This window comes from Grampus griseus (assembly GCF_964374135.1).
Source record: "Grampus griseus genome assembly, chromosome: 1".
Taxonomy (NCBI): Eukaryota; Metazoa; Chordata; class Mammalia; order Artiodactyla; family Delphinidae; genus Grampus; species Grampus griseus.
In genome coordinates this window covers 172018584-172045056 of record NC_139017.1, presented here as the reverse complement: position 1 = coordinate 172045056, position 26473 = coordinate 172018584, and the positions used below count along the sequence as shown (strand labels likewise).

Below are 26473 nucleotides of genomic sequence, written 5' to 3'. Positions count from 1 at the left end.
ACAAGGGAGGCCCCTAGGGTTTGGACTCTGGGTGCAAAAAGCCATCAGGGTGGGGGAGGGGTGGTTATGTAGCTGTGACACCACAGCCACTGACAAAATGACCTTGCTCTGCTCCACTGCTTCGTTCCTACCCCCCAACTCAGAAGGACATGAAGACCTAGCAGTCCTTCCTCCAGGCACTGGCAGTGGCCCTCACCTTTATCAGCCTCAGGGTTACATGGAGAGGGCTGTTAAAACAGACTGTCAGGCCCCACCCCAGGAATTTCTGACTCAGGAGGTAGGGATGGGGCAGAGAATTTGCGTTTCTCATACATGCACAAGGATGGTGCTGATACAGCTAGTCTAGGGGCCACACTTCGAGAACCACTGCTCTAAGGCTTCCTGAAGTCAGTCTGCTTGGGCCCTGATTTGCTGTGTGTCTCTGGACAGGTATCTGAGCCTCTCTGGACTTCTGTTTCTCCGAAGGAGAAGCCAGCTTTGTCTTTGAACAGATATACCCCACCTCGGTGCTGAGATGCCTAATTACTACTTGCAGGTAGCTCAGAGACCTTCACATGAAAGGCCCAGGCCTTTGCACAAGGTTCTTACTCCATGGTTCCAACTTGCTTCTGACCACTGTGAGAGCTGTTGCTTTAGGAGAGATTGTCACTTTAAGCCTTAAAGGGACAGGCCAGGCCAGCATCTCTGGGTCTCAGCGCTCACCCTGCCTGCAAGAATATTGAAGCCATTTGCTAGCCTGGTCTTTGAGATCATTTTGTTTCCTTGGGGAGGGAGGTGGCAAGGGCTCGTCATTGTCCCAGTGGCAAGGCCTCTGTGGCACAGAGTCATAATCAAAGTCATATCTGCCAGCCGTTCTCCTTTCTCATCTGAATGTCCAAGTGGACCGTGACCTTTCTACACTCGGGGGCCTGTCGCCCTTCCCCACAGTATCTAGGGCAGGAGTGGACTCATGGCAGATGCTGAGTGCAGGCGGACCCCAAGAAATGAACAAGCAAATAACCAAATGGTTCCTTAACCGGCCCCTCAGCCTGGGTGTTTGGCCCTCTGCAGTTACATGGGCTTTCGCACTTCTGGTCTCCTTTGTTCCTCACAGGACAGTCATGGGGAGATAGGCAAGTATTCTTATCCCCATTTCACAGGTGGGGAAACTGAGGCCCCCGGAAGGTGGCCCGACTTGCCCAACTTTACTAGTAAGTAAAGGGCAATTGCAGAAAGAAAAGTCTAGAACTCCATGCCACAGACCCTCACCACAGCCCCTCCCGAGTCTAATCGGTTTTCTTTTCCATGTCCCTGTAAGAGCCATTCTGCAGGTATTTGCCATGGAGATGAAACCGGGAGAGCAGTGATCTAGGAATCCAGACCCTTCCTGGTTCCGGAGAGGGAGGAATAGTTTCAACTTTGCAGGAATTGCCAGTCTTTCCCAGGGGCCTGCCTTAGGCCCGCTTGGGGTCACATGCTGGTACATCCCAGGTACCCATGGCAGGCTAGACCACATGGTGCTTCACCTCCGGAGCCCAGTACCGTGCCTGCCACATGGTTGGTACACAATCGGTATTTGTTGAGCCAACGAATGAATAAATGAAGACAGACGTGGTTGAAATACTGGGTCTAAACTTACCAGCTGTGTGACCTTAGACAAATTCTTCCACTCTCTAAGCCTTGGTTTCTTCAACTGTAAAATCAGAACACTAATAACTTTTATAATAATACAAAATAGTGGCACAATAATTAAGAAAACTGGCTCTGGAGCCAGAACTCCTGCCTCTAAATCCTAGCTCCATCCTAGTCTACTGGGTGACCTCAGGTAAGCTACTAAACCTCTCTGTTCCTTGGTTTCCTCATTGATAAAGTGAGGATTGTGGTAGTACTTATGTAGTGTCGTGAGGATAAAAATGAGCTAATATGTGTAAAGTGCTCTATCCAATATTATAAATAACCCTTAACAATGATGATTCTATCTCTGTGCATTGGTAAATTAAATTATAACATTTAAGTAACAAGTACCCGGCAGAGTGCCTGGCACAGAGATGGAAGGGCTCAGTAAACAGTAACCATTATTCTTATCTTGGGCACTCACTGGCCCATAGCTCTCTGTGTCTCTTAAATCACACATAGGAAGTGGAGACACGGGGCCTGAAAATTGTGGTGGTGGACACAGGGGTCCCATTCCCAGGAGCCACCAACCCACAGGTGAGGAAGGTAAAGTACCTCCAGTGGCCACCGGGGGCAGCAGAGGTCCCATCCCCAGATGCCCTGCTGAGGGTTCCCTGAGTCCCATGTCCAGGAGGTAATCAAGGAAGGGTTGACTATTCCACTGTGCCCACAGGCAGGCATTCTCCATAACCCTGACATGCAAGGCATTCCCCCAGAGAACACCCCTCACTTCTGATGGTTAGACTCCCAACCCTGCATTGAACAGCCACATCATCTTGGATAAGTCCCTTTGTCTTCCCTAAACCTCAGTTTTCTCAGCTGGGACATGGGGATACAGTGGTTTGGAGGGTCGAATGAGCTAGAAAGGACAGTCCCTGGGGGGAAGTGTGTGCTCAGTGACAACTTTTTCCAAGGTAGCATGATGGTTATTAGCCCAAACTCTGCAGCCAGACTACATTAAGCTTGAGTCCTGCCTACAACACTCATTGGCTGTGTGCCTTTGGGTAAGTGACTTAACTTCTCTGTGTCTGTCTCCTCATTTGTAAAATGGGGATGATAATAATAGTACATGTAACTCTCAGAGTTGTTGGGAGAATTAAATGAATGTCTAAAGTTTTTAGAACAGTGCCCGGCACATATAGTAAGTGCTGTGTAAATGTTTGCCTATTATTATTAGAAGTCATAGTATTTTGGCTGCGTTGGGTCTTCGTTGCTGCGCGCGGGCTTTCTCTAGTTGCGGCGAGAGGGGACTACTCTTCATTGCGGTGCACGGGCTTCTCATTGCGGTGGCTTCTCTTGTTGCAGAGCACGGGCTCTAGGCATGCGGGCTTCAGTAGTTGCAGCACGTGGGCTCAGTAGTTGTGGCTCACGGGCTCTAGAGCGCAGTCTCAGTAGTTGTGGCACACGGGTTTAGTTGCTCCGCAGCATGTGGGATCTTCCCGGACCAGGGATCGAACCCGTGTCCCCTACATTGGCAGGCAGATTCTTAACCACTGCACCACCAGGGAAGTCCCCAAGTCGTAGTATTTTTGATGTTATTGTTATTTATTCTGAATAAGCTGCAACATTTCAGCTTTCTGCAGAAACCTCCCTGCTTGACATGAACTCCCCAAAAAGAGGCTTAGAGGAGACAGGAGAGATATGGCCCCTGGATGAGGAAGGACTTTTTCCTTTTGGTGCAGCTGAGAGTCTAATTTGGGACGCAAGATGGTCTGAGAGACAGGGCACGGAAGACAGCCGCACTCAGTGAAAACACTTCAGTGCCTGGCTTCGGGCTAAGCTTCTGCTGGCAGAGGTGATCAGGATCTTCACCAGGTCATCTGGGACCCAGGAAAGATCACCAAAGAATACCAATGAGCCCATGACAGGCGCACAAAGGTCTCCAGCCAAGAAGTCCTCGCCAGGACAGATGGCAGGATGGAACAGGGGTAAAATCCTCCATCCCCCAAGGGCTGAGGTCTAAGTAGGTATAGGGGAAAATCCCAGTCTAATCCTTCCCGCTGCACCTGTGCCCCCGAGTCCTACTGGGATGGCCGAGGGAAACAGAGGAGATCAGTACGTACCCACTGGTGGCGTCAGCCACAAAGGCATCCCAGGGCCTGCCAGAAGGACTTCTGAGAAATAGATCAAAGGCTGCAGATCTCCATGGAATAGCTGGTAATGCTTATCTGGCTTGGAAACAAGGGGCACGTCGCTCCGGCCTCCTCCAGCAATGTCCTCAAGCCCCCTTTGTCGAGGGTTTACCTCGTGCTAATCACCATTCAAGAGCCCTGCGTGCGCCTCTTCTCATTGAAACCTCCTTCCACAACCCTATGAGGTAGTGGCCACAGTCATCTCCATCTTACAGAGGAGGAAACGGAAGCTTCCAGGGGTGAAGTCATTTCTTCTAGATCATACACTAGTGTGTATCAGAGCCAGGATTTGAGTCCTGCTCTCTCTGCCTCCCAAAAATGTGTCCCCAGCCTCCTGGGGTGGGCAGCCTCCAAGACGGCCCTCAGTGACCCCTGCTTCCTGTAATCAAACCCTCCCATCCAGGGTGGACAGGACCTAGTGATTCACTTTTTTTTTTTAATTTTTATTTATTTATGTGTTTATGGCTGTGTTGGGTCTTCGTTGCTGCGTGCAGGCTTTCTCTACTTGCGGCGAGCAGGGGCTGCTCTTTGTTGTGGTGCACGGGCTTCTCATGGCAGTGGCTTCTCTTGTTGTGGAGCACGGGCTCTAGGCACGCGGGCTTCGGTAGTTGTAGCACGCGGGTTCAGTAGTTGTGGCTCGCGGGCTCTAGAGCGCAGGCTCAGTAGCTGTGGCGCACGGGCTTAGTTGCTCTGCGGCATGTGGGATCTTCCCAGAGTAGGGCTCGAACCCATGTCCCCTGCAATGGCAGGCGAATTCTTAACCACTGCACAACTAGTGAAGTCCTGTGATTTACTTCTAATGAACAAAACAGGGAGAAGGTGATGGATGCCATTTCCAAGATTAGGTTACAGAGACAGAGGTTTCCATCTTGTGCACGTCCTTTCTTGCTTGAAGCCCTTGAAGCCCTTGAGGGAAGCAAACTGCGATTTTTCGAGTAGATCTATAGCTCTGTGGCAAAGAATGAGGGTGGCCTCAGACCCACAGCCGAGGAGGAGCTGAGGTTCTCAGTCCAACACAAGAAACAGAATCCTTCCAGAGCCACATGAGTGAGCTGGGGAGTAGATACTCCCCAAGGAGAGCCTTGAGTTGACTGTGCCTTTGCTCCCCGGCTGACACCTTGCCAGCAGCCTGCGCAGAATTCCTGAGCCAGAGGCACCCAGCCAGGCCACCCTGGATTCCTGACCCCCAGAAACTGAGAGATAATAAATGCTTCTTGTTTCAAGCCTCTGCATTTTGGGGAGATTTGTCACGCAGCAGTAGATAACTAATACACTTGCTCTCACTACTAGCAACACACACCAAACATACCCCCACAACCATCATGAGAAGGATTAAAAAGACTCACTCGGCCATCGCGGGCAGAGCTGGGAAGGCCCTCCTCACATCTGCTAACCCAGCCCTTCATTTTGCTTTTGCCAGTGAGGGCGCTTAGTTGCAGAGACAGAATGACCCTTTGCCACAGTCACACACAAGCTAGGGGATCGCTACCGAGGTCTCCAGCCTCCAGGAACTCATGAGGGTGTTATAGACAAAACAGTGCAGATTCCTAAGAACCACAGGTGCCACCTTGTCTTAGTGCCAGGTGTTTGAAAAGAGCACTGTTGGCTGGAAGATCTCAGTAAAGCCTCCTCTACAAATACTAAAAACACAGCCAAGAAAAAAAAAAAAAACCTGAAAATTTCCAGTGGGCTCAAATATTCAATTTCAAGTAGATATCGAATATAGTGGAGTTCTTTAGTACAACGTTTCTGGTTTTGTTCCTTAAGCCAAATATATCTTGTCATGTCACTTGCTCCTGTGATCTAAAGGAAGTTCCCCTGGCAATGAAGGTACACTGTGAATGGGAACTGCACTGATCCCTTGTGTCCCTGTGCCCCAGCCTCCTTTTTGTTTCCTTTGGTGGCGCTGTATTGGGTCATGGGGACATCATCTGGCCTCAGAGCTTAGAACTGGAGCAGCCTCCCAACCCTCGGGCTGGGTCGCCCATCCCCACCCCTGCCCGCCCCCACCTCGAATTCTCACTATGCCTTTGCTCCTTATGAGTTGTCAGGAGGACTGGATGGGGCCAGTTCCTGCATCCTTTCCCCACACCCAAATCCTCCCTTCCCGCTGCCTTGCAGAGGCTGGATACAATGTACGCTGGAGAAGGACAGAGTGGCCACATCCCAGGCCCAGCTGTCTCCAACATCAATTCTCAGCATCACCCAGGGAGGCCGGGTAGATCTTCTGGGAATAGGACTAGCTACATAATTTGCAGAGGCCATTAGTTCAAAAATAATGAAGAATTTCAAGGCAACGACATTAACCCCAGCATAGGGCCCTTCTGCAAGGCTGCACGTTCAGAAGCCAACCTGGGCTTGGAGTCTCCGATAAAAACCACCCTGGAGCTGCCGTTCCTAGAGGGCCTGCCCAAACTGCTCAGAGCAGAAAATGGGCTGTCGCTTCCCGGCTGTTGCGTCTCCTGTTGCAGAGCCGAGCAGAAACATCTCGTAGGCCCAGGGTGTCCTCAGAATCAGAAACATACCTCCAGGAGGAAAGACCTCCCACCCAAGGCAGATGGTTTTCTGGAAGGCTGCAGGCTGCTGCTGTCAGAGGCTGGCCTGCTCGCAGAGCTGTGGACAGAGAGAGAGGGAGGGAGACAGAGAGACTGAAGCCAAATGGGGAGGCCTGGGTAGTCTGAAAACCCCAGAAAGCAAGGGCAGGTGTACCCAACTGCCATGTGAATTCCTGGCCCTGAGTGTGGGGAAAACACACACACACACACACACACACACACACACACACACACACACAGAGCCAGGCCAAACTTGGCTGAGAAAGGAGAGCAGCAGAATTTCCCCAGGGCTGGGGGCTTGAGAAACAGCTTGGATCATTGAAACGTCAGTAGAAAACACGTGCAGACTCCTGAGAGGTTGCAGAGGGGACCGACAGGCCAAATAGAAACTTCTAGACATATTTCCTTTGTTGTTCTTTCTCCTCCCTCTCCTCTTTCTTCTTAGGTTTTAAAAAGTTGCCAACATTTCAAATTTAGACTTCACATAAAAATTCATATTCCTGGCTTCCCTGGTGGCACAGTGGTTGAGAATCCGCCTGCCAATGCAGGGGACATGGGTTCGAGCCCTGGTCCGGGAAGATCCCACATGCCACGGAGCAACTAAGCCTGTGCGCCACAACTACTGAGCCTGCGCTCTAGAGCCCGCGAGCCACAACTCCTGAAGCCTGTGCACCTAGAGCCCGTGCTCCACAACAATAGAAGCCACCGCAAGGAGAAGCCTGTGCACCACAACGAAGAGTAACCCCCGCTAGCCACAACTGGAGAAAGCCTGCATGCAGAAATGAAAACACAGCCAAAAATAAATAAATTAAATAAATTTTTTTTTAAAATTCATATTCCTAGTAGCTCCCAAAAAAAATCCAGAACCTCTAGTAACACTAGAGCCAAGTTCCTGTATGACAGCAATCTACTGCCTCCGCTACAGCGGCTGGTGGCCTCTTGTTTGCCGCAGTCCCCATCACTCCGAAGGTCTCCCTGACGTTGAATCCAAGTGGCAGGTGCTACATATTTGTGCTTGCGCTGCTGTTTTCTCGTTATGGAGTTAACGGGAAAGTGAATGTTTCTATCAAAAGTGGGAAACTAGGAGGTTGACCAAGAGTTCCATGTACTTCAAGAAATATGGGAAAGAGCATGTTTCTTTGTGGAAGCGAAGAGCCTCCCTACAAGTTTAATACGCAAAGAATTTCTAAGTCAAAATAATACAACCTAAATGCCCTGCGAAACAGACCACAGCAGTCCCTGCACTGCCCACCTCACTCAGTCGTGTCCCTGTTGCATCCAAAACAGAGTGTCCTGGACCAGATGTCTCCAGAATGCAGGGGCACTCCCAGCTTCTTCTCCCATGAGGGCTCAGAGCGATCTTTCTTTTGTTCTGTTCTGATGGTTTTCCCAGCAAAGGCAGAGGACTTGGGGGATTCCTAGCATCTTCTGTCACTTGGTGTGGGGTCAGTTTCCTTCTCCCAGAGCTGTATGGGTGTTTAACCCCATGGGTGGGTTTCTTCCCGAGCCGCGAGTACCACCAGCGTTTGGCGTACCTGTCAGCCCTCCACTGGGCAGTTGAGGGGTCCAGTTCGACAGGGGGAGGGGGTCTGAGGCAGCCCTGTGGCCTTCCACAGCTGGGCTAGTGTCCCAGTCATTGGGAGGGCAAGGAAAGTAGGGGGTGGGGTGGAACCTGGGAAGGCCATGGTGGATGTTGGCCAGGCCATAGTGGTTGCTCAGATGCAGGGCTCCCCGCCCACAGTCAGGAAAGTGACCTGCAGAAGGTTTTAGAGATTGGCGGGGCGGGGGGTTGGGGGGGGAAGTAATTTGGTTCCCACCAATGGTTGGAGAGCCATATGCCAGTACCTATAAGTTCCCAGAGCTCAGGCCTGGGCCAGTGGGAGCCATAGGTGACTGAGCCAGGCCTAGAAGGGGTGGGGTGCATGCTGCCTGGAAGGGGAAACTGAGGACACCACGGAAAGTGTGTGATTCCTTATCTAGCCACGTAGCCTCGCCTTCCCATGTCTGCCACAGGGGGAAACCGGACCTGCCACCCAGGGCTGCGGGGAGATAATTAGTCCTTCTAAAGCACATCGTAATCCCCAAATCAAAGGGGGTTCAGAGCCGCAAACTCACCATACAGCGAGCTCTGTCAGCCACAGGAACACCCGCTGCAGTGGGTGGGCTCTGATTTGCAGACCCTCCAAAGAGCCAATTCCTACAGGGCTTGACTGGCCTAATGACTGCCCCACCCACCCACTCGGGGCGCCCAGCTCGTGACCTCCCCTGGGAACCACCTCACCTGCCACATGGCTGCCCAGAGCGGTGCTCAGAAGTAGCACTGAGGATGGACAGGGTGGGAATTCCTGAGGCCCCATTTTATAGATGGGGAAGCTGAGACGGAGGAAGTGCCCCGCACCAGTTTACAACTTCCTCATAGGTGTGGACCATGTATCAGTTTTCCTCCCCACTGGCCCAGCCATTGCGCTCAGTACTGTATGCACTTGAAGGACTGGTCACACAGTACAGGTGAGTGAAGGAGATGTCCCAGAGCTCCCACCCCTTTTCCTGCCCGCTCTTTCCGCCCTCTCCCGGCCACTTGCTGGGGCTTCAGCTCTTTAGCAAGGCTGTCCCAAGGGTATCAGAAGAGTGGAGAGACACATGCAAACTGGGGTACCAGGCAGCTGTCCCCTTGATGCACACACTTGCGGTTTTCAAAGACCTGGATTCAGGCCTGTCACTCCCGACCCCTGTGACACTGGCCATCTTTCTAACCCTGAGTCTCTCCAGGAATGACCGTGCTGGGGGATGCACCGAGCGGCCAGGGCCGGGCCTACAAAGGGGCGACGCGGCCCTCCCCCGGGCCCTGGGGCGAGTCTGGGCGCCGCGGAGGGGCCGGGGGCGGGGCCGGGGGCGGGGCGAGCGGCGGCCCTCGCCAGCCCGGAAGGAGCGGGAGGAGGAGCCGCGCGAGTGAGAGTCGTTCCCACGTGAGAGGGTCGGCGGCCGAATTCTTAGTGTGCGGCGGCCGCGGACCTCCCGGTGTCCGGCGAGACGGAGAGACCAGGTCCGGCGCGCGCGCGCGGGCGGGCGGCGGGGCCGGCGCTCGGCTGCGCCCCGATGCGGCGGCGACCCCGGGGGCTCTGAGCCCGGCGCCCGCCGTCGGAGCCCCCCGCGCCGCCGTGGGCAGCGCCCCTCGGGCACGCGGCATGCGGGCGGCCGACTCTGGCACCTGGGAGCGCGTCCGCCAGCTCGCGGCTCAGGGCGAGCCGGCGCCTTCCTGCGGGGCGGGGGCTGGGCCTGCGCGCCCCCCGGGACCGCCAGCCTGCGAGCCGGGTGCGGACGCGGCGGGGCCCGGCGATCGGCCCCGCGCCGGGGCGCCCTCCGTTCGAGTGGATGGCGACTGCAGCCAGCCGGGTAGGTGCGCGCCGGGAGGGGAGGGTGGCGCGGCCGCAGGCCGGGGGAGGGCCGGGGCCGGGCGCGCGGGGGCGCTCCCGGCCGGGATCGGGCCGCCGCTCGTGGCAAAGTTCTCGCCGCGCCCTTGACCCAGAGCACCGGACGGGGTGCAGGGGGAGAGGCGCGGGACGCGGAGTTAGTCTTAAGCATGAGGGCAGGGGTTGTGGGGCTCCGCGGCCTTCCGGCAAGAGCCCCCTATAGAGTTGCAGAGGGAGGTCAAGGCCAAGCCTGCAGGAGCTGTGCGATCCCGCGGCGCTTGGAGACCCAGGTTTGGGCCATTTCCCGCGCCTGATCTGGGAAGCGTGGGAAAGGGGCCAGCCTCGCGCGAAGTTGGGGAGGCCCCCTGTGACCGCACCTGTAACCCACCTGGCAGCCCCATAAAGTGCCGAGGGGAGCCTTCCCGCCACCCCGCGTAGAGGAAAGTGAGGGCTCGCATTTGCTAGGAGCGAAGAGGTTTCTCGTACACTTGAACGACTAAGGCAGAAAGAGAAATCGCCGCGGAGGAGATAAATGCAGTGGTCTAATTGTGCATCGTTGGCTAATCCGCCCCAAGCGGAGACCAAGCGGAGAAACCCCGTTTGAGTGTTAAAATGTTCCGAGTGGATGCACCCGTTCCATTCCGTTCCGGTCTCAGCTGGTCCCCTCCCCGCTGAAGTTAGGTCATGGAGGGTGGGGCACAGGAACCCCTGGATCCTCCAGATTCCACAGTAGGAAGGTGGAAGGACTTCCGAGAAGGGTCTGTCATCATCAGTTTCAAGTTTGAATACTTTTTCCAGGAAAAACGGAGGTGGGGGGGACCACATGATTATTATTTCTTGAACACCCAGTGTGTTCCAGTAATTTATATGCAGTGTCTTAAAATCTTATCACCACCCTGGCAGTGAGGCTGTGTTATCTCCAGGAAGATGAGGTCAGAAAAGGCCGGAGTTTAAGGGACTTGCCCAAGCCCCAAAGCCCTGAAGCCATGGTACTGGAATTTCAAATTTTGTCTGTGGATTGACACCAGCATGCCTCTCCCAGGCAGGAAGCTTACCAACTGGGAAACACCAGGCTTATTTACCTAATAATTATTTCTTTCCTATGAGAAAAAAGTCAACTGCCAGGCTCCTTAATTCCAGACTGCCTGTGTTGGTTTCCCCAGGAGATGGAATCCTGAGCGTCAAGAGTTCTAGCCACAGGGGCTGGGACCACCAACCAGCTGGCTCTGATTAGCTGAGCTGCCACTGGTGTCCTGGAACAACTGAGGTCTTGGGTCACCAAGGGTTGGGAAGAGGGACCCTGAGGCCTGGAAGGAGCTTGAGTCCCTGGGTGGTTGGCTTAGGGGCTGGGTCTGCTGGAGACAGTCCCACCTCCTCCCCTGTTGCACAGAGCAGTTAGAGACCAAGACAGCTTGGTGTGAAACAGAGCAAAGATGCAAAGAAGAAGCAAATGGGAGGGCTTGGGCAAGTTGCTTGATCTTTTTGAGACCCATTTTACCCATCTGTAAAGTGGAGATATTAATAATCTCGATTAACATTTTGATCATTCAAAAGCTCATGTCTGGGGCTTCCCTGGTGGCGCAGTGGTTGAGAGTCCGCCTGCCGATGCAGGGGACGCCGGTTCGTGCCCCGGTCCGGGAAGACCCCACATGCCGCGGAGCAGCTGGGCCCATGAGCCATGGCCGCTGAGCCTGTGCGTCTGGAGCCTGTGCTTCGCAACGAGAGAGGCCACAACAGTGAGAGGCCCGCGTATCGCAAAAAAAACCAAAACCAAAACCAAAACCAAAAGCTCATGTCTGTGAATGGATAAAGAAGATGTGGCGCGTATATACAATGGAATATTGCTCAGCCATAAAAAGAAACGAAATTGAATTATTTGTAGTGAGGTGGATGGACCTAGAGACTGTCATACAGAATGAAGTAAGTCAGAAAGAGAAAAACAAATACCGTATGCTAACACATATATATGGAATCTAAAAAAAAAAAAAAAAGGTTATAAAGAACCTAAGGGCAGGACAGGAATAAAGACGCAGACGTAGAGAGTGGACTTGAGGACACGGGGAGGGGGAAGGGTAAGCTGGGACGAAGTGAGAGAGTGACTTGGACTTATATACACTACCGAATGTAAAATAGATAGCTAGTGGGAAGCAGCCGCATAACACAGGGAGATCAGTTCGGTGCTTTGTGACCACCTAGAGGGGTGGGATAGGGAGGGTGGGAGGGAGACGCAAGAGGGAGGAGATAACGGGGAGATATGTATATGTATAGCTGATTCACTTTGTTATAAAGCAGAAACTAACACAGCAATGTAAAGCAATTATACTCCAATAAAGATGTTAAAAAAAAAAAGGCTCATGTCTGCAAAGCACCTTGCCTGGGTCATAGTTGATACTAATGAATGTAAGTCGTCAGCTTTACTTGTGGGGCACCTGTTAGTGCCCCCATTGACTCAGGTTCCCATTAGGATGTGATGCTGTCTGCTCCATCTCCACCCTCCTGAACTGTGTTGAGATGACATTTGTCTTGTCTTTAAAATACTTCAGTGATCCAAGGCTGACTGTTGGGCCAATGGAGGCTGTTATTATGTACACAGGTAGAAGAGGACTGGGTGGAGATAAATAGGTTTACTTTGTGTCTATATAGACCCCACTTGTGTATTCATAATAACAAAATCCTAATGACATGGTGTAGCTGAGAAATGCCTGTCTCTGAGGTCTGGGGGTGGTTCTTACTCCAGTGGCTCTCTTGGTGTTCCTTTGGGGCAGAGAGCAGTGGAAATCTCCTTTCCTGATCTACAGATGGCATCACTGGTGTGAAACAGGATCAAGCCAGCAGCAGAACAAGAAAGTTCTGAGTTCTCTCTACCCTACCACCCTTCACACTCTTTTGGCGTCTGGTTCTTAAAGACCAAACGTAGTTTCTGAGAAGGTCTGTGGCGGCTGGCATTGAGGACAGCGTGTCGTGGACACAGGTGCTCAAAACCATTGGCTGTCGTGAGGGGTTTTCCTCTGGGAGGTCCTCTTCGCGCTTGGAACCGCAAGCTGAAATTATTGCTGAAATAAACATTTTAGCCAGGCTGTGAGGTGACTCACGCCAGGATCTTAGCACGTTAGTCCCCAGCCTAATGCGATGCTTGGTTTAAGGAGCTGCAAGAGTGCTCTTTTGGGTGACAGCGTCTGGAAATCGGCACTTTCAGGGGTTTGGGGAAGGGGAAAGAGAGATGCTTGCTTGGCGGGTTGGAGGCTTGGCACCCTGACATTGCTCGTGGGGGATGTCCTGATATCGGCAGAGTGACAGACCGTGTGCCGGTGACAGCTCCGGCCTCCAGGGTGGGGCCCCTTCCAGGGGAGGTTACCATTTGCGCCCGGACTAGGGAACAGAGCAGGAGATGCAAAAATTAGACACAGTGTCGGTCTGCACCTGGTTCTGCCCCAAATCTGTTTGACCTTGAGAAACTCCGTTAACTCAGTTTCCCTGTTGGTGTGGTGGGAATGACTCCACTGGAGGAGAGATTCTTCCAGAGCCCCTGCAGAGTGTTCAGGTGATCGCTGAGCCTTCTGAGACTGAGAACGTGAATGATTCCCTCTCTGACTGTCCCTTCATTCAGTTACATTTCTTGAGCATCTACTCCTGCCAGGCACTGTTGTAGCTGCCAGGGATGTAGCAGCAACGAGACAACTGCAGACCTTGTTTCCATGGAGCTTATATTCTGTGGGAGGAGATTTCCAGTACACACAGGATACACACAGGATGTGTCAGGGGATGGTAAATGCTATGTACAAAAAAAAAAGCCAGGTGAGGGGTTAGCGTGATAGGAGCGGGTGCTTTTTAGTATATAGGTAGGTGGTCAGAGGAGAATGAGGTGAGGTATGTGGGTGCTGAGTCCCTAAGGCAAGAGGATATTGCCGGTCGGCTAAAGGAACCAAGTCATTTTTTTTTAGCAGTGTGACTTGTGGGATCTTAGTTCCCCGACCAGGGATCGAATCGAACCCAGGCTCCCAGCAGTGAGAGCGCGGAGTTCAAACCGCGTGGCCCGCCAGGGAATTCCCGACCAAGTCATTTTTTTTTTTTTTTTTTTTGTCTGTACACGGGCCTCTCACTGCTGTGGCCTCTCCCGTTGCGGAGCACAGGCTCCGGACGCGCAGGCTCAGCGGCCATGGCCCACGGGCCCATACGCTCCGCGGCATGTGGGATCTTCCCGGACCAGGGCACAAACCCACATCCCCTGTATCGGCAGGCGGACCCTCAACCACTGCGCCACCAGGGAAGCCCCCAAGTCATTTTTTAAAAGTTGTTGGTAAATTAGTATCTTCGTAGACTGGGCATATCTGAAGCCTACCCAGACTACCTTCCTTATTAGCCATTTGAGTTCTTATCTCCTCTTGCCCCTTCCCCTTACATAAAGTCCCCTGGAGGAGGGGACCAGGCCTGTGTTTCTGTGTCCTGGCTTTCATTCTGTGGCCTCCCGGGGGCCAGGCTTGGTGGTGACCAAACGCCGAGCTTTGTCTTCATCAGTCAGTCCTTCCGCAACCCAGGGGGAGGTGCGATTGCTCATTTCATCCACAGATGGGGAAACTGGCGCTCAGAAAATTAGTAACTTGACTGAGATCACATAGCTAGTAGGTGTCACAGCCAGGACTTGGTCCCAGATTGTAGACCTCAAAGCAGTGTGAAAAGACCTTGTCTTGGTCTTAAGAAAGTAGGCTTGGGCTTCCCTGGTGGCGCAGTGGTTGAGAGTCCTGCTGATGCAGGGGACACGGGTTCGTGCCCCGGTCCGGGAAGATACCACATGCCGCGGAGAGGCTGGGCCCGTGAGCCATGGCCGCTGAGCCTGCACGTCCGGAGCCTGTGCTCCACAACGGGAGAGGCCACAACCGTGAGAGGCCCGGCGTATTGCGAAAAACAAACAAACAAAAACAAACAAACAAAAAAGAAAGTAGACTCACATTAAGTGTCAGGTCCATTTTTCCTTTAAATTTTTATCTCTTAAAAAAGAAGTTTGTCCTCTCCTTGATATTCCTTGGTTTAAGCAACTCAAGCATTTGCTTATCTTTGTGCCTTTAGCAATTTCCTCATTAGGTCAGCTTTGAGTTATCCCTTCTGTAAAGGATTTCTGCTGGGTTGGTGTGAGGTTGAATCTCCCCGCTGGAATCGGGGACGCTCTTGGAAAGTCACCCACTAGGACCACGAGGGTCTAGTGTGAGCCTCGTCAGTAACGGGGTGGGACAGAGGTAATTGGGGTGTTGGCTGTTCTGGACAATCAGGAAGGAAAGTCACTACACTTGAATATATTTCCGATTGGTTTCCCTGGGGAGGTTTCCTGTGGCCCAGCCCCCTCCACCCTGTGTGACTGCTCACAAAGGGGGACTGAAAGTTCCTTCTGCCAGGGCAGTGAGTGCAGGGCACCAGGTTTGGAATCAAACACAACCTGGTTTGAATTCACCAGCTCTACTGCTTACTAGCTATGTGTCCCCAAGCAAGTTAGTTAATGTCCCGAGCCTCAGTTTACGCATCTCTAAAATGGGATCATATTACCCAGCTCAGAGTTGTTGGACAGGCATCTGTATGGTTAGCGTCCTTCATACCCATGGGGCCTGCTGCCTACCTATGCCATAAAGGGGAGGGGAAGTTCCCATTTATCCAGAGTCCAAAGGACTTGGGTGTGTGTATGTATAAAATTTTTTAAATATTTGAAGTTGGAAATATTGAGATTTGATGAGACAGGTGGTTTTGAAGGAGTGCTAGCCTTCCAAGTCATCAGAAAGGCCTTCTGAGTCATCAGGAAATTTCCAGAATGGTCTTTATGTTTTGTGTAATATTCCAACATAGTCAACTGGATGATTTGCTAGAACCCTGCAGCCATTCTGGGGAAAGAAGAGTTTACTCCCTTTTCAATCATCTCAAGAGCCACAGGGCACGCATAGCCCAAGGAAAGTAGCAAACACGCCCCAGCTCTAGCCTTTCTCACCTGCGACACAGCCAGTTGGCACAAGTGGAAAATCAGGCACATTGGCGTGCGTACGGATTTTAGCCCCAGCAGATAGGCATACCAAGTGTGTCATTAAAGCCGTCCAGGGCGGTCCCCATGGGGATCCTGTGTTTGTTGTGAGTCACTAAGGGCTCTAAACACTCCAGAGAGGATGGCGAGCCGTGGTTCCAAGGTGTGTGCGTGCAGGTGTGTGCAGCTATGTTGTGTGAATTTACTCTCCGTAAACGCGTTTCGTGTTGAGCACATCAGATGAGTGCCTGTCCAGGAGGGGAAGAGTCAGGATTGCCTCCTGTTCGCACAGACCACCCCTTCCGTTCCCCTTGGGATAGCCACCCTGAAGGTGAGGACTTCAGGCTTTCTCTTGTCTGCTGTTGGGATGCCTTCAGGAGAAGCCAGTTAGAAGACGCTGATTGTGGCAGCTCCTCAGAGCCCTCACCAAATGGCATTAGCCCAGCAGGTGCTGTCGCAGCCCCAAATTTGGAAGAAATTAACAGCCAGAAAGGTATGACAGGTATGTGACTCCCGCCTGGTGTCGTGGCCCTGAACTGGGTGACGCTGAGCCTGGGCTGAGGAGAAGGGGAGTCGGTGGATTCAGTGGTGGTGAACCTCTGATTGCGTCGTGCTGGGTGTTGGGGACCTCTTCGGGAACACCCACCACCCGGTGGCCAATCTGCAGGTGCTGACAGCTTCGTCTTTTGTCGCCGCCGGGGTTTGGAGGCTGGCTTGGTCTCCCAACTAGTTTGGGCTGTAACTTTATCACAGGCATTGTGTTCAGTACCTTTTAATTGTACAGAAGCTTCAGAAAGCTCTCCCCGGGGGCCTGGAGAGAAGTAAAAACAACAGCTGCTAGTTCCCGTATGCTGTATTCCCTCACCTTACGGCTCAGCCTTGCCGGTGCACTCCTAACTCTGAAGTCCTGTGTTCCCCGGCGCAGGGAAGAATCCGTATTTCTTTTGGGTAAGGTCCTATTAATGATGAAGTCACTTACTGAGGGCCGCCCAGGAGCCGAGCACTTTGTTACCTGCATTCCTGTTCATCTCTCCCGGCCCCTGTAAGGCAGCTGGCGTTCTCCTCATCTTACTGGACAGACAGTTGAGGCTTAAAGAGGCTACACAGGTTATAGTAAGCGACTTTTCCAAGCTGCCGTGCTGGCTGCCTGCCCCACTGCTTCGTCCTTGTGGTTTCATTCATCAGCTGACGATTCCCCGACAGCCAGTGGGGCACCAGGCAGAGGCTGTGATGCTCAGACTCATGGGATTTTCTCATCTTTGGCACGCTGTCATCCAGTCAGCCAGGGACAGTCGGGAGGGAGGGCCCCTGGGGCCCAGAGCTGCTCCCTTGGCTCCAGCAGACTTACCACATGCCTCTGGCCCAGCCGGAATCCAAAGAGACTGGCTGGCCCATGATGGAAGATTCGACCCTGGCCATTTGGGAACCTGGAATGCAGAGCCCTGAGAGGGAAACCTCGGCAGGGATGGGGTCAATTCAGTCCCTCTCCAAAGTGAGGGAACTGAGGCCCAGAGTGAGGAGGGGACCGTACTGCAAGGTGTCATGTGGAGTAGTTTCCAGGGTCAAATGTGGAAACTTACAAAGGCACTTGGATGTCTTGGCAAAGCTGGACGTTCTCTCTTCAACCTCTTCCCTAGCTCCCTCCTGCCTTTTGAAGGGGGGTGGGGCTCAGGCTTTGGGGATCACAGCGGTCTGGGGTGATTGCTAGTGTGCAAATTCTCAGGCTCCACCTTGAGGTTTTGACTCTGTAGGTCTGGGGAAGGGCCCGGGAGTCTGTATTTTTATCAAGTGCCCTGGGTGATTTTTTTTTTTTTTTTTTTGTGGTACGCGGGCCTCTCACTGTTGCGGCCTCTCCCGTTGCGGAGCACAGGCTCCGGACGCGCAGGCTCAGCGGCCATGGCTCACGGGCCCAGCCACTCCGCGGCATGTGGGATCCTCCCGGACCGGGGCACGAACGCGCGTCCCCTGCATCGGCAGGCGGACTCTCAACCGCTGCGCCACCAGGGAAGCCCGCCCTGGGTGATTTTGATGCAGGGTTTCCACAGGTCAGACTTTGAGAACCTCTGCTATTCATCTTTCTGGGGCTGGTTGATTTTAGAGTAAGGAACAAGGGAGGCCACATACTCTGGCTTTTACCCCCTGCGCCCTGACGTAATCCTTAGCAGCGTCCTTTTCCCTCCCACAGGTGACCCAAAGTGGAGACGAGGTGCATGGACATCCTAGTTAAATCCCACTTCTTCCTTTTCTAATCCAGTTCTCCGCCCCCCTCTCTCCCTGCCCTGCTCACCCCCCCCCCACTCATATCCTCAGAATCTGTTAGGGGCACATGCATTTCTGTCTTGTGCTCTCGCTGTGCTGTGGCAAGAAAGCAGCCCGTGTCAGGCTTTGTCTTTGCTCGGATGTCCTGCTCTGCGCCCCAGGCCGCCGCTCGCATCCACTCACCCTTTCGCTCAATCAGTATTCCTTCTTGAGCTCCTCGGAGGGGCCAGGTCCTGGGCTGGCGTGCTGAGGAGTCACAGGAGACCACACCCTTGACTGTCCTGATTCTTCAGGCTTGGTACCAAACCCACCAGCCCAGGCCGCCCCCTCCCTACCCCACTTGGACCCCTTTGGTTGGTGGTTTGAATGCTGTGCCCATGGGAGACGTGGTCAGCTGAGTGGCCAGTCTCTGCTTCCTCTTGGCATCTCTCGCCGTGTCCACAGTACAGCCGGGAGCCACGGGGACTGTTTCCGTCACTTTATGTACCCTGTGGACTTTCTCAGCTCCCCTTGGTGGGGAGCCCAGGGGCCTGGGTGGCTGACCAGAAAGGAGACTTCCATCCCTGGCATTCCCTGTGGGCTCTGGAGTGGACGTGGATGCCCGCACCACCCCCCCATCCAAGTTGGACTGCTTTCTTCAGTGTGGATAGAAACGGCCGCCCTGGGTGGAGTCTTTCCTCTCTTTTGTACCCTGGGAGAGACCGGGGGGAACCCCTTTTTACAGAAGGGGAAATGGAGGCACAGTGTGATCTCTTTGGGCCAGAGCTGTCTGATAGAAGTCTCTGCCTGTGCTGTCCTATATGGTAGCCATTGGATTTAAAATGTAGCTAGTATGACCACAAAACTGAATCTCAGATTTTATTTGAAAGGCCACGTGTGGCCAGTGGCTACTGTATCAGATGGTGCAGCCAGCCCTGAGTCAGGGCTTGATACCACAGATGTGTCTGTGGCCCATCACAGCTCACGAAGCCTGTGGTGTGTTTTTCCACTGTGCTCGTCTAAGGCTGCCGTGCTTCTCCATGTGGTCTCTGGACTGCCTGCGTCAAAATCACTCAGAGCTTGTGTGGTTTTTGAGTTCCTGGACCCTCTACCGGACCTGGACAGTCAAATATCTGCAGTGGTCCCAGGAATCTGCACTTTAAACTCGTCACCTCCACCCCCAGGTGATTCTGATCTTCTCTGAAGTTTGAGAACCACGGGCTCTAGCACGTTCCATCTCTACTCCTGGCGGTCTCCCCAGCCTCCAGTAGTGCCTCGGTACCCTTTTGCTTTTGTCCCCCACCCCAGCCCCTACCACCCCACTTCATGCACCAGGCCAAGGGCTCTCAAGTTAGGGTGCCAAGACCAGCAAATCAGCCTCACCTGAGAACTTGTGAGGAACGCAAATTCTCAGCCTGCCCCACACCTGCAGAATCAGAAACTGGGGGTGATCCCCGCCATCAGGGTCTTAACAGACCCCTCAAGGCGATGCTGATGCCGCTTCAGCTTGGAGCCAATCGCTGCGCAAGACTGCTCTGGGAGGCCCCTTCTACTTAAATTTTCCCCCCAAGTCTCTTCTGTCTTCTCCTCCTCTCCCCCTCCCCTTCCCTCTTCCCCCTTCCCTCTGTACCCTGGCCTGTCCTCTCCCCAGCTACCAGGAGCTGCCGAGACCCTTCCACACCCAGGGTCTGCTGGGAGCGTGGCGAGATGATCCCTCTGCCTTTCATAAGGGCCAACGGGGATCCGGGCCTTACCCAAGGGGTGGCCATCACGGGGATGTTACGGGGAGGCAAGCAGAGCGGTGGCCGGCAGCACCCTCACCCCCGTCCTCTCTCCCAGCATCCCAGGTGGTGGCCGCCTGCCCACCCTGTGCCAGAAGAGCAGAGGGCCAGATGGGCCCATTTCCCTGGGGCCCCCTCTTGGGGCAGGGCCCCTGCTGCTTCCCCTGGCATCCATCAGCCCGGAGGAAGTTGGCATGGCTCACAGCTGTGCTCGACAGACAGCGCTTGTCTATTTCCTGTCTTCCCAGTGTTTACAGAAAGCAGGGGAGCTGGAGGCCGGATCAGACGTGACTGTGCTACTTATCCGCTGTGGGACCTTCCTCGTGCAGGTCGTTCCCCTCTAAACCCCAGTTTCCTATTCCATGAAATGAGATCTGTAGTGCCAGCCCGGCTTAGCTCCCAGATTTGTGGTTGCTTTTTACCCGAGCCCTTGGATGTAGATGTGCTTTGCACACTCGGAGGCACTTTACAAAGGTGGTTGGTACCACCTCAGTGCTGGTGAGGGCGGACCTGTGCCTCGGGGAGCCGACTCTCCTGGTTAGCTTGGAACTTTCCTGGTTTCAGCACTGAAAGTCCCACATCCTGGGAAACCCCACAGTCCCAGGCAAACCAGGACAGTTGGTCTCCCTAGCTGTACCCCAGTGGCTTCCAGACACTCAGCTTTGCCAGCCACACTCCGCTGCTTTTGCCATATGGAATGTGATCCCCTCCCCGACCCTGCCCCCCCAGAAGTTAAGGCATCACCTACCTGACTCCTGACCCCCTCGACCTTTGCTGATCGCATGGACCTTATGGCCCTGCCCTCACTTGCAGCTCACTTACGTCTCTGGGCATCGACCAATGGCCTGGATGACCCACCACCCAGATTCCAGCTGAGCATGTCTTTATTAAATCACATCTGCCATTCGTTTACTTATTTGCTCACTGGATAGACCCCGACTGGGTGCCTGGTGCGGACAGGCTGAGCCACGCCAGCTCTGCCCTCGTGGCGCTTACATTCTGGAGGGGTTTTCTGCCTAGAACGCCTAACTGGAACCAGAAGGATGCCCTTCCTCAACCTCTCCCTGGATCCAACAAAGCTCCTGGTTCGTCCACCTGGCAGGTGTTGAGTACCTGCTCGGCCTGGGGGTGGTGCTGGGAGCCGCGAACAATGTCGGCCGCTTTCCTGGCTCCCGTTAAGGGGCTCAGGGTCTCCTGACTGTCCCATGAACCGGCCAGCTCGTTCCCACCCCTAACCTCTTCTTCTCAAAGTCCAAATTCCATCCTGTCCTGGCCCCATGCCCCCTTCTGCACAGCCTTTCCTGCTCATTCCAGCCCTTCTGTGCGCAGTCCTGCCTTGCCGTGGGCACATCATCTGGAGACCAGGTCCTGCAGGAACATTTCTTGAACGTTAGGTGGGGCCTTCCTCCTGAACTGGACTCGCGGAGGGGGCGGGGGCCACAGGGCGCCTACGCATCTGCCTCCCTCCCTATGCCTGGAGCACACAGTAGACTTTCAGGAAACGCTCCGAACGGGAGGAAACACGCAGATGTGAATTTCTCAGCTGGAAGAACCTTAGGAGACATCGAATCTGGCAGATGTATTGGCGCACCTTTGGAGGAGCCTCACCTGGCAGGTAGGGCAGCACCTGGAGGACACCTGCAGCCCCACCAGTAATTGTTGGGGTTTGGAGGGGTCAGTAAATATATCCCTCTTTCCTTCTGGAATTTGGGACCTGCCAAAAGATAGAGACAGAAGTGGGACAGATAGAGCACGTGGCTTGGGTGCTGCTGGCCCCGCTCCCCTGCACGGGACCCCGTTCTCAGGCCCGGCAGCCACAGGCCCGGATCCAATGACCTAAGATAATGAGTCCATTAGGTTTTACTCCTGGCCCTCATCCTTTGTGTCACCTGGTCATTGTATCTCCATAAGCAAGTGGACAGTTTACCTTTCAGTTTCCAGAATCTTTGAGCGTGGTAGAGCCCCCGAAGTTCTTTTGTTCATTTATTCTGCAAATAATTATGGTGCACTTGTCTGGACGAGAATCCTTCTTAAGTATCAGGGATATAGTCGTAGATAAAACAGTCCTGCCCAAAACATGGTCCTCCCCTCGTCAATCTTAAAGTCAAGGACATTTTCAGAAAATTAGACACCAGAAACTCTTTCTGTGTTTCCATTGTCATTGAAAACTTCCTGAAATGCCCTTTTGCATTCAGGGAGCCTGGACAACTCCCTTTTTGGAAGTTAGGCTTCTGCAGACCTTTCGGGTCCTAACTCAGAAGCTGAGCATCTTAGGACAGGTGGTTGTACTTGACCCTACAACTCCCACTGCTCACATGTAAGAAAATAAGAAGCCATTGCGTCAGGGAGTCTCTTCATTGTTTGCTTATTTGTCCTCCAACCTAAGCCAGAATCCTAGTTAACTGGGCCTTGCAGCTAGCTGGGACCTTGCTAGAGGAGGTTTGATTGTGTGTTTGGGCAGCTGCAGGAGTGTTTGAAATGACCAGCAGCTCCTCTCCCTTCTCTTCCTGCTGGCCTGTTGGTGTCGGCATCAGTGACTTCCCCCAAAGGCCGTGTGTCCCTGTGTGACCATCTCCCCAAGGTGACTGGGCTTCTGTCTGCGGCCAACCCTGATGACCGTGGGCCAGAGCCCCACCCTCTTGCTGTCACCAAGCCAGTTCCTCCCTCCTGCTTACTGGGCTGACTTGCTGGTTCTGTTCTCTGGGTTCTTTTCAGAGACTTACTGTTTGCCAGGTGGACAAACCAGTGTTCTGAGTAGTCGCGCACTTAGAGGCACCCTAGCTCCTCCCCCACTCCCATGTCACTGAAACACTGTAAGGTTCTCGTCACTTACGTGCACTCATGAAAATCACGCAGGGGAGCCTGATCTAAGCACTCCTGCTTTGCAGGGTTGCCTGCATTAAACAACCAAGATAAATTAGGTACATTAATCACCTCATTTTCCAGATGGAGTAACTGAGGCACAGGGAGGTTAAGAAACTTGCCCCAGGCCGTAAAGCCAGGAAGCAGAAGAGGTAAGATTCGACTCGAGTCCAGCTGGAGTCCAGCTGGAGCCCACAGTAGTCACCACCCTCCTGTCCCTGCCGCAGCATCACTTGTGTCCGTCCTGAACTGTGGCAGAGTCTGAAGTGAGGAATAACAAAGGGACTCTGTCCCTGAAGGTGCCAGGCCCAGCCCTGGTGGGGAGCTCCTTGTGGCTGCCTCCCTGGGCTGGGCAGGGTCCTTGTAAAGTGTGAGGGTCATGGGGCAGCTCTGCGAAGTCCAGCCAGAGGCTCAGGTGTGGTGTGCTCCAGGTGTGGTGTCGCTGACACAGTCTGTCTTTCCCAGCGCTGTGGGTTTCCTGCTTCTCTTGGCATTAACGTGTTAAAGATAACAGAGGTCATAGGAGGGTTTGGCTACTCTCTCTGTTCACCCTGTGAGCTACGGAGGCCTGATCACCAGCTCTCAGGGTGGCATCCGAGGCTCAGAGAGTTTCATGCTTAGAGCTCGATAGCTATTTGTTAAAGAAAAAAAACTAGCTTTGTATTGTTTGTACTTCTTAGTTTCCTACTACCTTCCCAGAGAGTCATGTAGTTACAGGAGTATTTGAGTTGCAAATGATAGAAACACTGCTGGAACTGACTCATAGAAAGGGAAATCAGTAGCTCCCCCTAACTGAATTGATCAACGGTAGGTCAAGCTTCAAGCGTAGCTGCATCCAGGGGCTCAGATGAGGTCATCTCCCAGCTTTCCTTTCATCTGTTTGGCCTTTATCCTTTCTAGTGGCAAAAATGACCCCTCACAAGTCTAAGCAACGTTTATCTTTCTTGGATTCCAGTGTAGAGAGTCCTTTATTCCCAGTGTTTCTAGCAAAAATCACAGGACTGACTCTCATTGGCTTAACTTTAATTATGCAACAGCTCTGAGCCAATCACTTAGTCCAGTAGGCAGGAATGCACTGATTGGCAGGCCCAGATCATGTGCCCTTCCTTAGAATAGGTTGGGGTAGGGGTTGTGAGCTTCCAGGGAAACGCACTGGCTGATGGTGGGGTATCAGACAAAGGAAGGTCAGGGAGAGTATTCATCCTGAGGAATGGAAGCTGGGAGGCAGTTGTACAAGCTGTTCTCTGCAGAATGTGAGCTGACTCCTTCAGCCAGTGTGTTTGTGTGTGCCCCTCGCTCACTAGGTGTTGTGAGATGCAAAGGAAAGCCTTAGATGTAGATGCTACCAGTTAATTATTTTGCAGGTTTTCTTGAGAACCTGCCATGGGCCAGGCCCTGTTCTAGACCCCTGTGGAGGAGCTAGGCTTTCTCTTTTGTCCGTTGTTCCTTCTGTCTCCCCTTTTCCTTCCTTCTCTATCTTCAAGAAGCAGCTGGACTCTTGCTGTCTCTCATGTTCCTTCATAGTCTCCTGGGCATAAGTCATCACGACCCCTCCTTTCTCTCCCTCCCATCCCTCTGTTTAAGCTTTTTTTTTTCAAATCACACCTGTCCCAGGCGGGCTTGCAGGAGGACCCCTGGACCGTTGGCTTCCTGAGTGTGGGGCCTGCGTGGGCTTGATTTGAGCACCCCACACACAGTGTGCCTGCTTCCCTGAGGGCCAGCATAAACGCGTGCGGTGATGGCCCCCTCCTCAGCCTCCTGCCATGTCCCTGGTATTGCTGAGTGCGCCGAGGTCAGCGGCAGCAGCGAGGGCTTTGGGCCCTCCAGACGGCATCTGGCTTCTCTCAGCCTTCCCATAGGAGTCAGATTTTCTGGGCTGCATCGCTTGGCCATCTCCCTGGAGAGCGCTGACTGCTTCCCTCTGGAGATGACCTGAATTTATGGCATACCCAGCAGGAAGATGCTACCTTCTCACAGCAGGGTAGGGAGTGGGCAGCCTGGGAAGCTAAGAATTTAGCAAAAAGGCATGGTTGGCCTGCCTCTGCACCTGGTGTTGTTTGGGGCGTAGGTGCGGGCTCCCTGTTTCATTCCATATCAGCCCCAGGAGGAGAGCGAGGCTTCACACTAAGGCAAGTCCCCGGACCTGGAGCCCTAAATGTAGGGATATTGCAGACTGTGTACCAAGTGCTCGGGGCCATGGAGCCAGACTGCCTGGGTGCAAATCGTTCCCAGCTCCTTAACCCCTGTGAGCCTCAGTTTATCCATCTGTAAATTGGGGGCGCTAATCCTATCTAGTAGGGTTTTGTGGGGATTAAATGCGATGGCCCATGCACAGGGCTTTGCGTGGTGCTTGGCGCGTAGTAGGTGCTCAGGAAACATCATTTATCTTAGCCTAATGCCGAATGGGCACTGGAGCAATACAAGGCTCACCGGAGAGATGCCAGTTTGCACAAGTCCAGGGTCAGTGACCCGCAGGAGATAAAGTCTTTGGAGCAAAGGTGAGTCTTGTCGAGGAGACATTTTTGGAGATGGCATCTGCTAGCGCTTTGCTCCCCAACTCAGAGGCAGCTGTCAGAGACTCACAATTTGTGAGAAGCCCACACCGGGGTCTTCAGGGACACTGCTTCATCTTCCCAAGCCTCGGGTTCCTCATCTTGGAATGGGAATGAGGGAAGCCACCCGGCAGAGCCTGGTATACAGTGGGTACTTAATAAGTGGAATGATGGCTTTATTAATACGTCATCTCAAATGGGTTGCAAATAATAAAATGATGTTTGGGAAGCGTGGGGTCTGGTTGGTGTGGGCAGTGCTGGAGGTGCCTTTCCATGGGGGGGGGGTGTGGGAGGGCGTGTGCCCACCGGGCACTCTTCTGCCTGTTGGGATATTGAGTCCTGGCCATGACTGAGCTTTTACTTTGTTCTCCATGGCACGTGGTACAGATCCGGGCACTGTGCCTAGCAGTGAAGGGAGGTACGTGGTTACGGAGTGGGGAGCAGGGGCCTTGGGGAAGGCCTAGGGCTTCATCCCCTCACAGCATCAGGACTGCCAGGTTCAATGGCAGTGGCTGAGCCTTCACCCAGCCTGGCCAGCCCCAGAGAGGGCCCTGCCTTCCGCTGCAGGGTTCCCTGGCAGGGGTGTGCCAGTGTTTCAGAGCTTACACCGCGGGCGCTCAAGTCAAAGGAGGGCTGCTTGTGAAGGCACAAAGGCAACCTCGAGAAGCCCAAGGCCAGCCACGTGGGGTCTGGCGCCAATGCTGGGAGCCTGGAGCAGTGCCCTCTCACTCCGTCCCGCCCCCTAGGAATTTCCGAGGATTCTCCCTAACTGCCTGCCTTGCTTTACTGCTCTGCCGGGGCGTCTGCTCTTGCAGGACCTTTCCATCTCTGAAATGCCTGGGAGACAGAGAATCGGATTGGTCCCTGCCTCATCAGTAGTCTGCAAGACCCTGGGTCAGGTGACTAATCAATCATCTGCGTGTGTCAGGGCGGGCGGGCTCCCTGTATGCAGTATGGAAGGTGGTTAACTTAGGGAAACAGACTGACCCATCGAGTCCCCGGCAGGTGTTCCTCCTGAGCTGGCACCCCTGCAGGGACTGGAAACGTACTTCCTCTCTGGCAGCCCTTACGGTCTTTGATTTGTTTGAAGCATTCACTCACTGGTACATTGAGCTCCAAGTTGATCTCTTTGTAGCATCCACCCTTGGCCCGTGTCCTACCATTCGAGGATCTTACACGCTGAATCTATTTCCTTGACACGCCAACCCCTCTGACGTGAGAAGACAGCCACCGTGGCACATGAACCAGTACACCTTCCTGCACCAGCTTCCTTTCTCTAAGCATCTTTTTCC

At 53.6% G+C, this 26473-nt stretch overlaps 1 protein-coding gene across 2 annotated transcripts in view; it reads left to right on the top strand.

The window, feature by feature from the left end:
- Nucleotides 1–26473, top strand: part of KAZN (kazrin, periplakin interacting protein) — a gene marked incomplete at both ends in the record, with an annotated part of 461871 nt that overhangs the window by 293716 nt on the left and 141682 nt on the right. Inside the window, one exon of one of the 2 annotated variants that reach the window (XM_082672292.1) lies at nucleotides 9526–9733. The exons of the other annotated variant lie outside the window; for it this stretch is intronic. Within the exon in view, the coding sequence (XP_082528418.1) occupies nucleotides 9526–9733 (208 nt within the window). Of the gene's footprint in view, nucleotides 1–9525; nucleotides 9734–26473 lie in introns of those variants that run through there. 2 annotated transcript variants of the gene reach the window in all.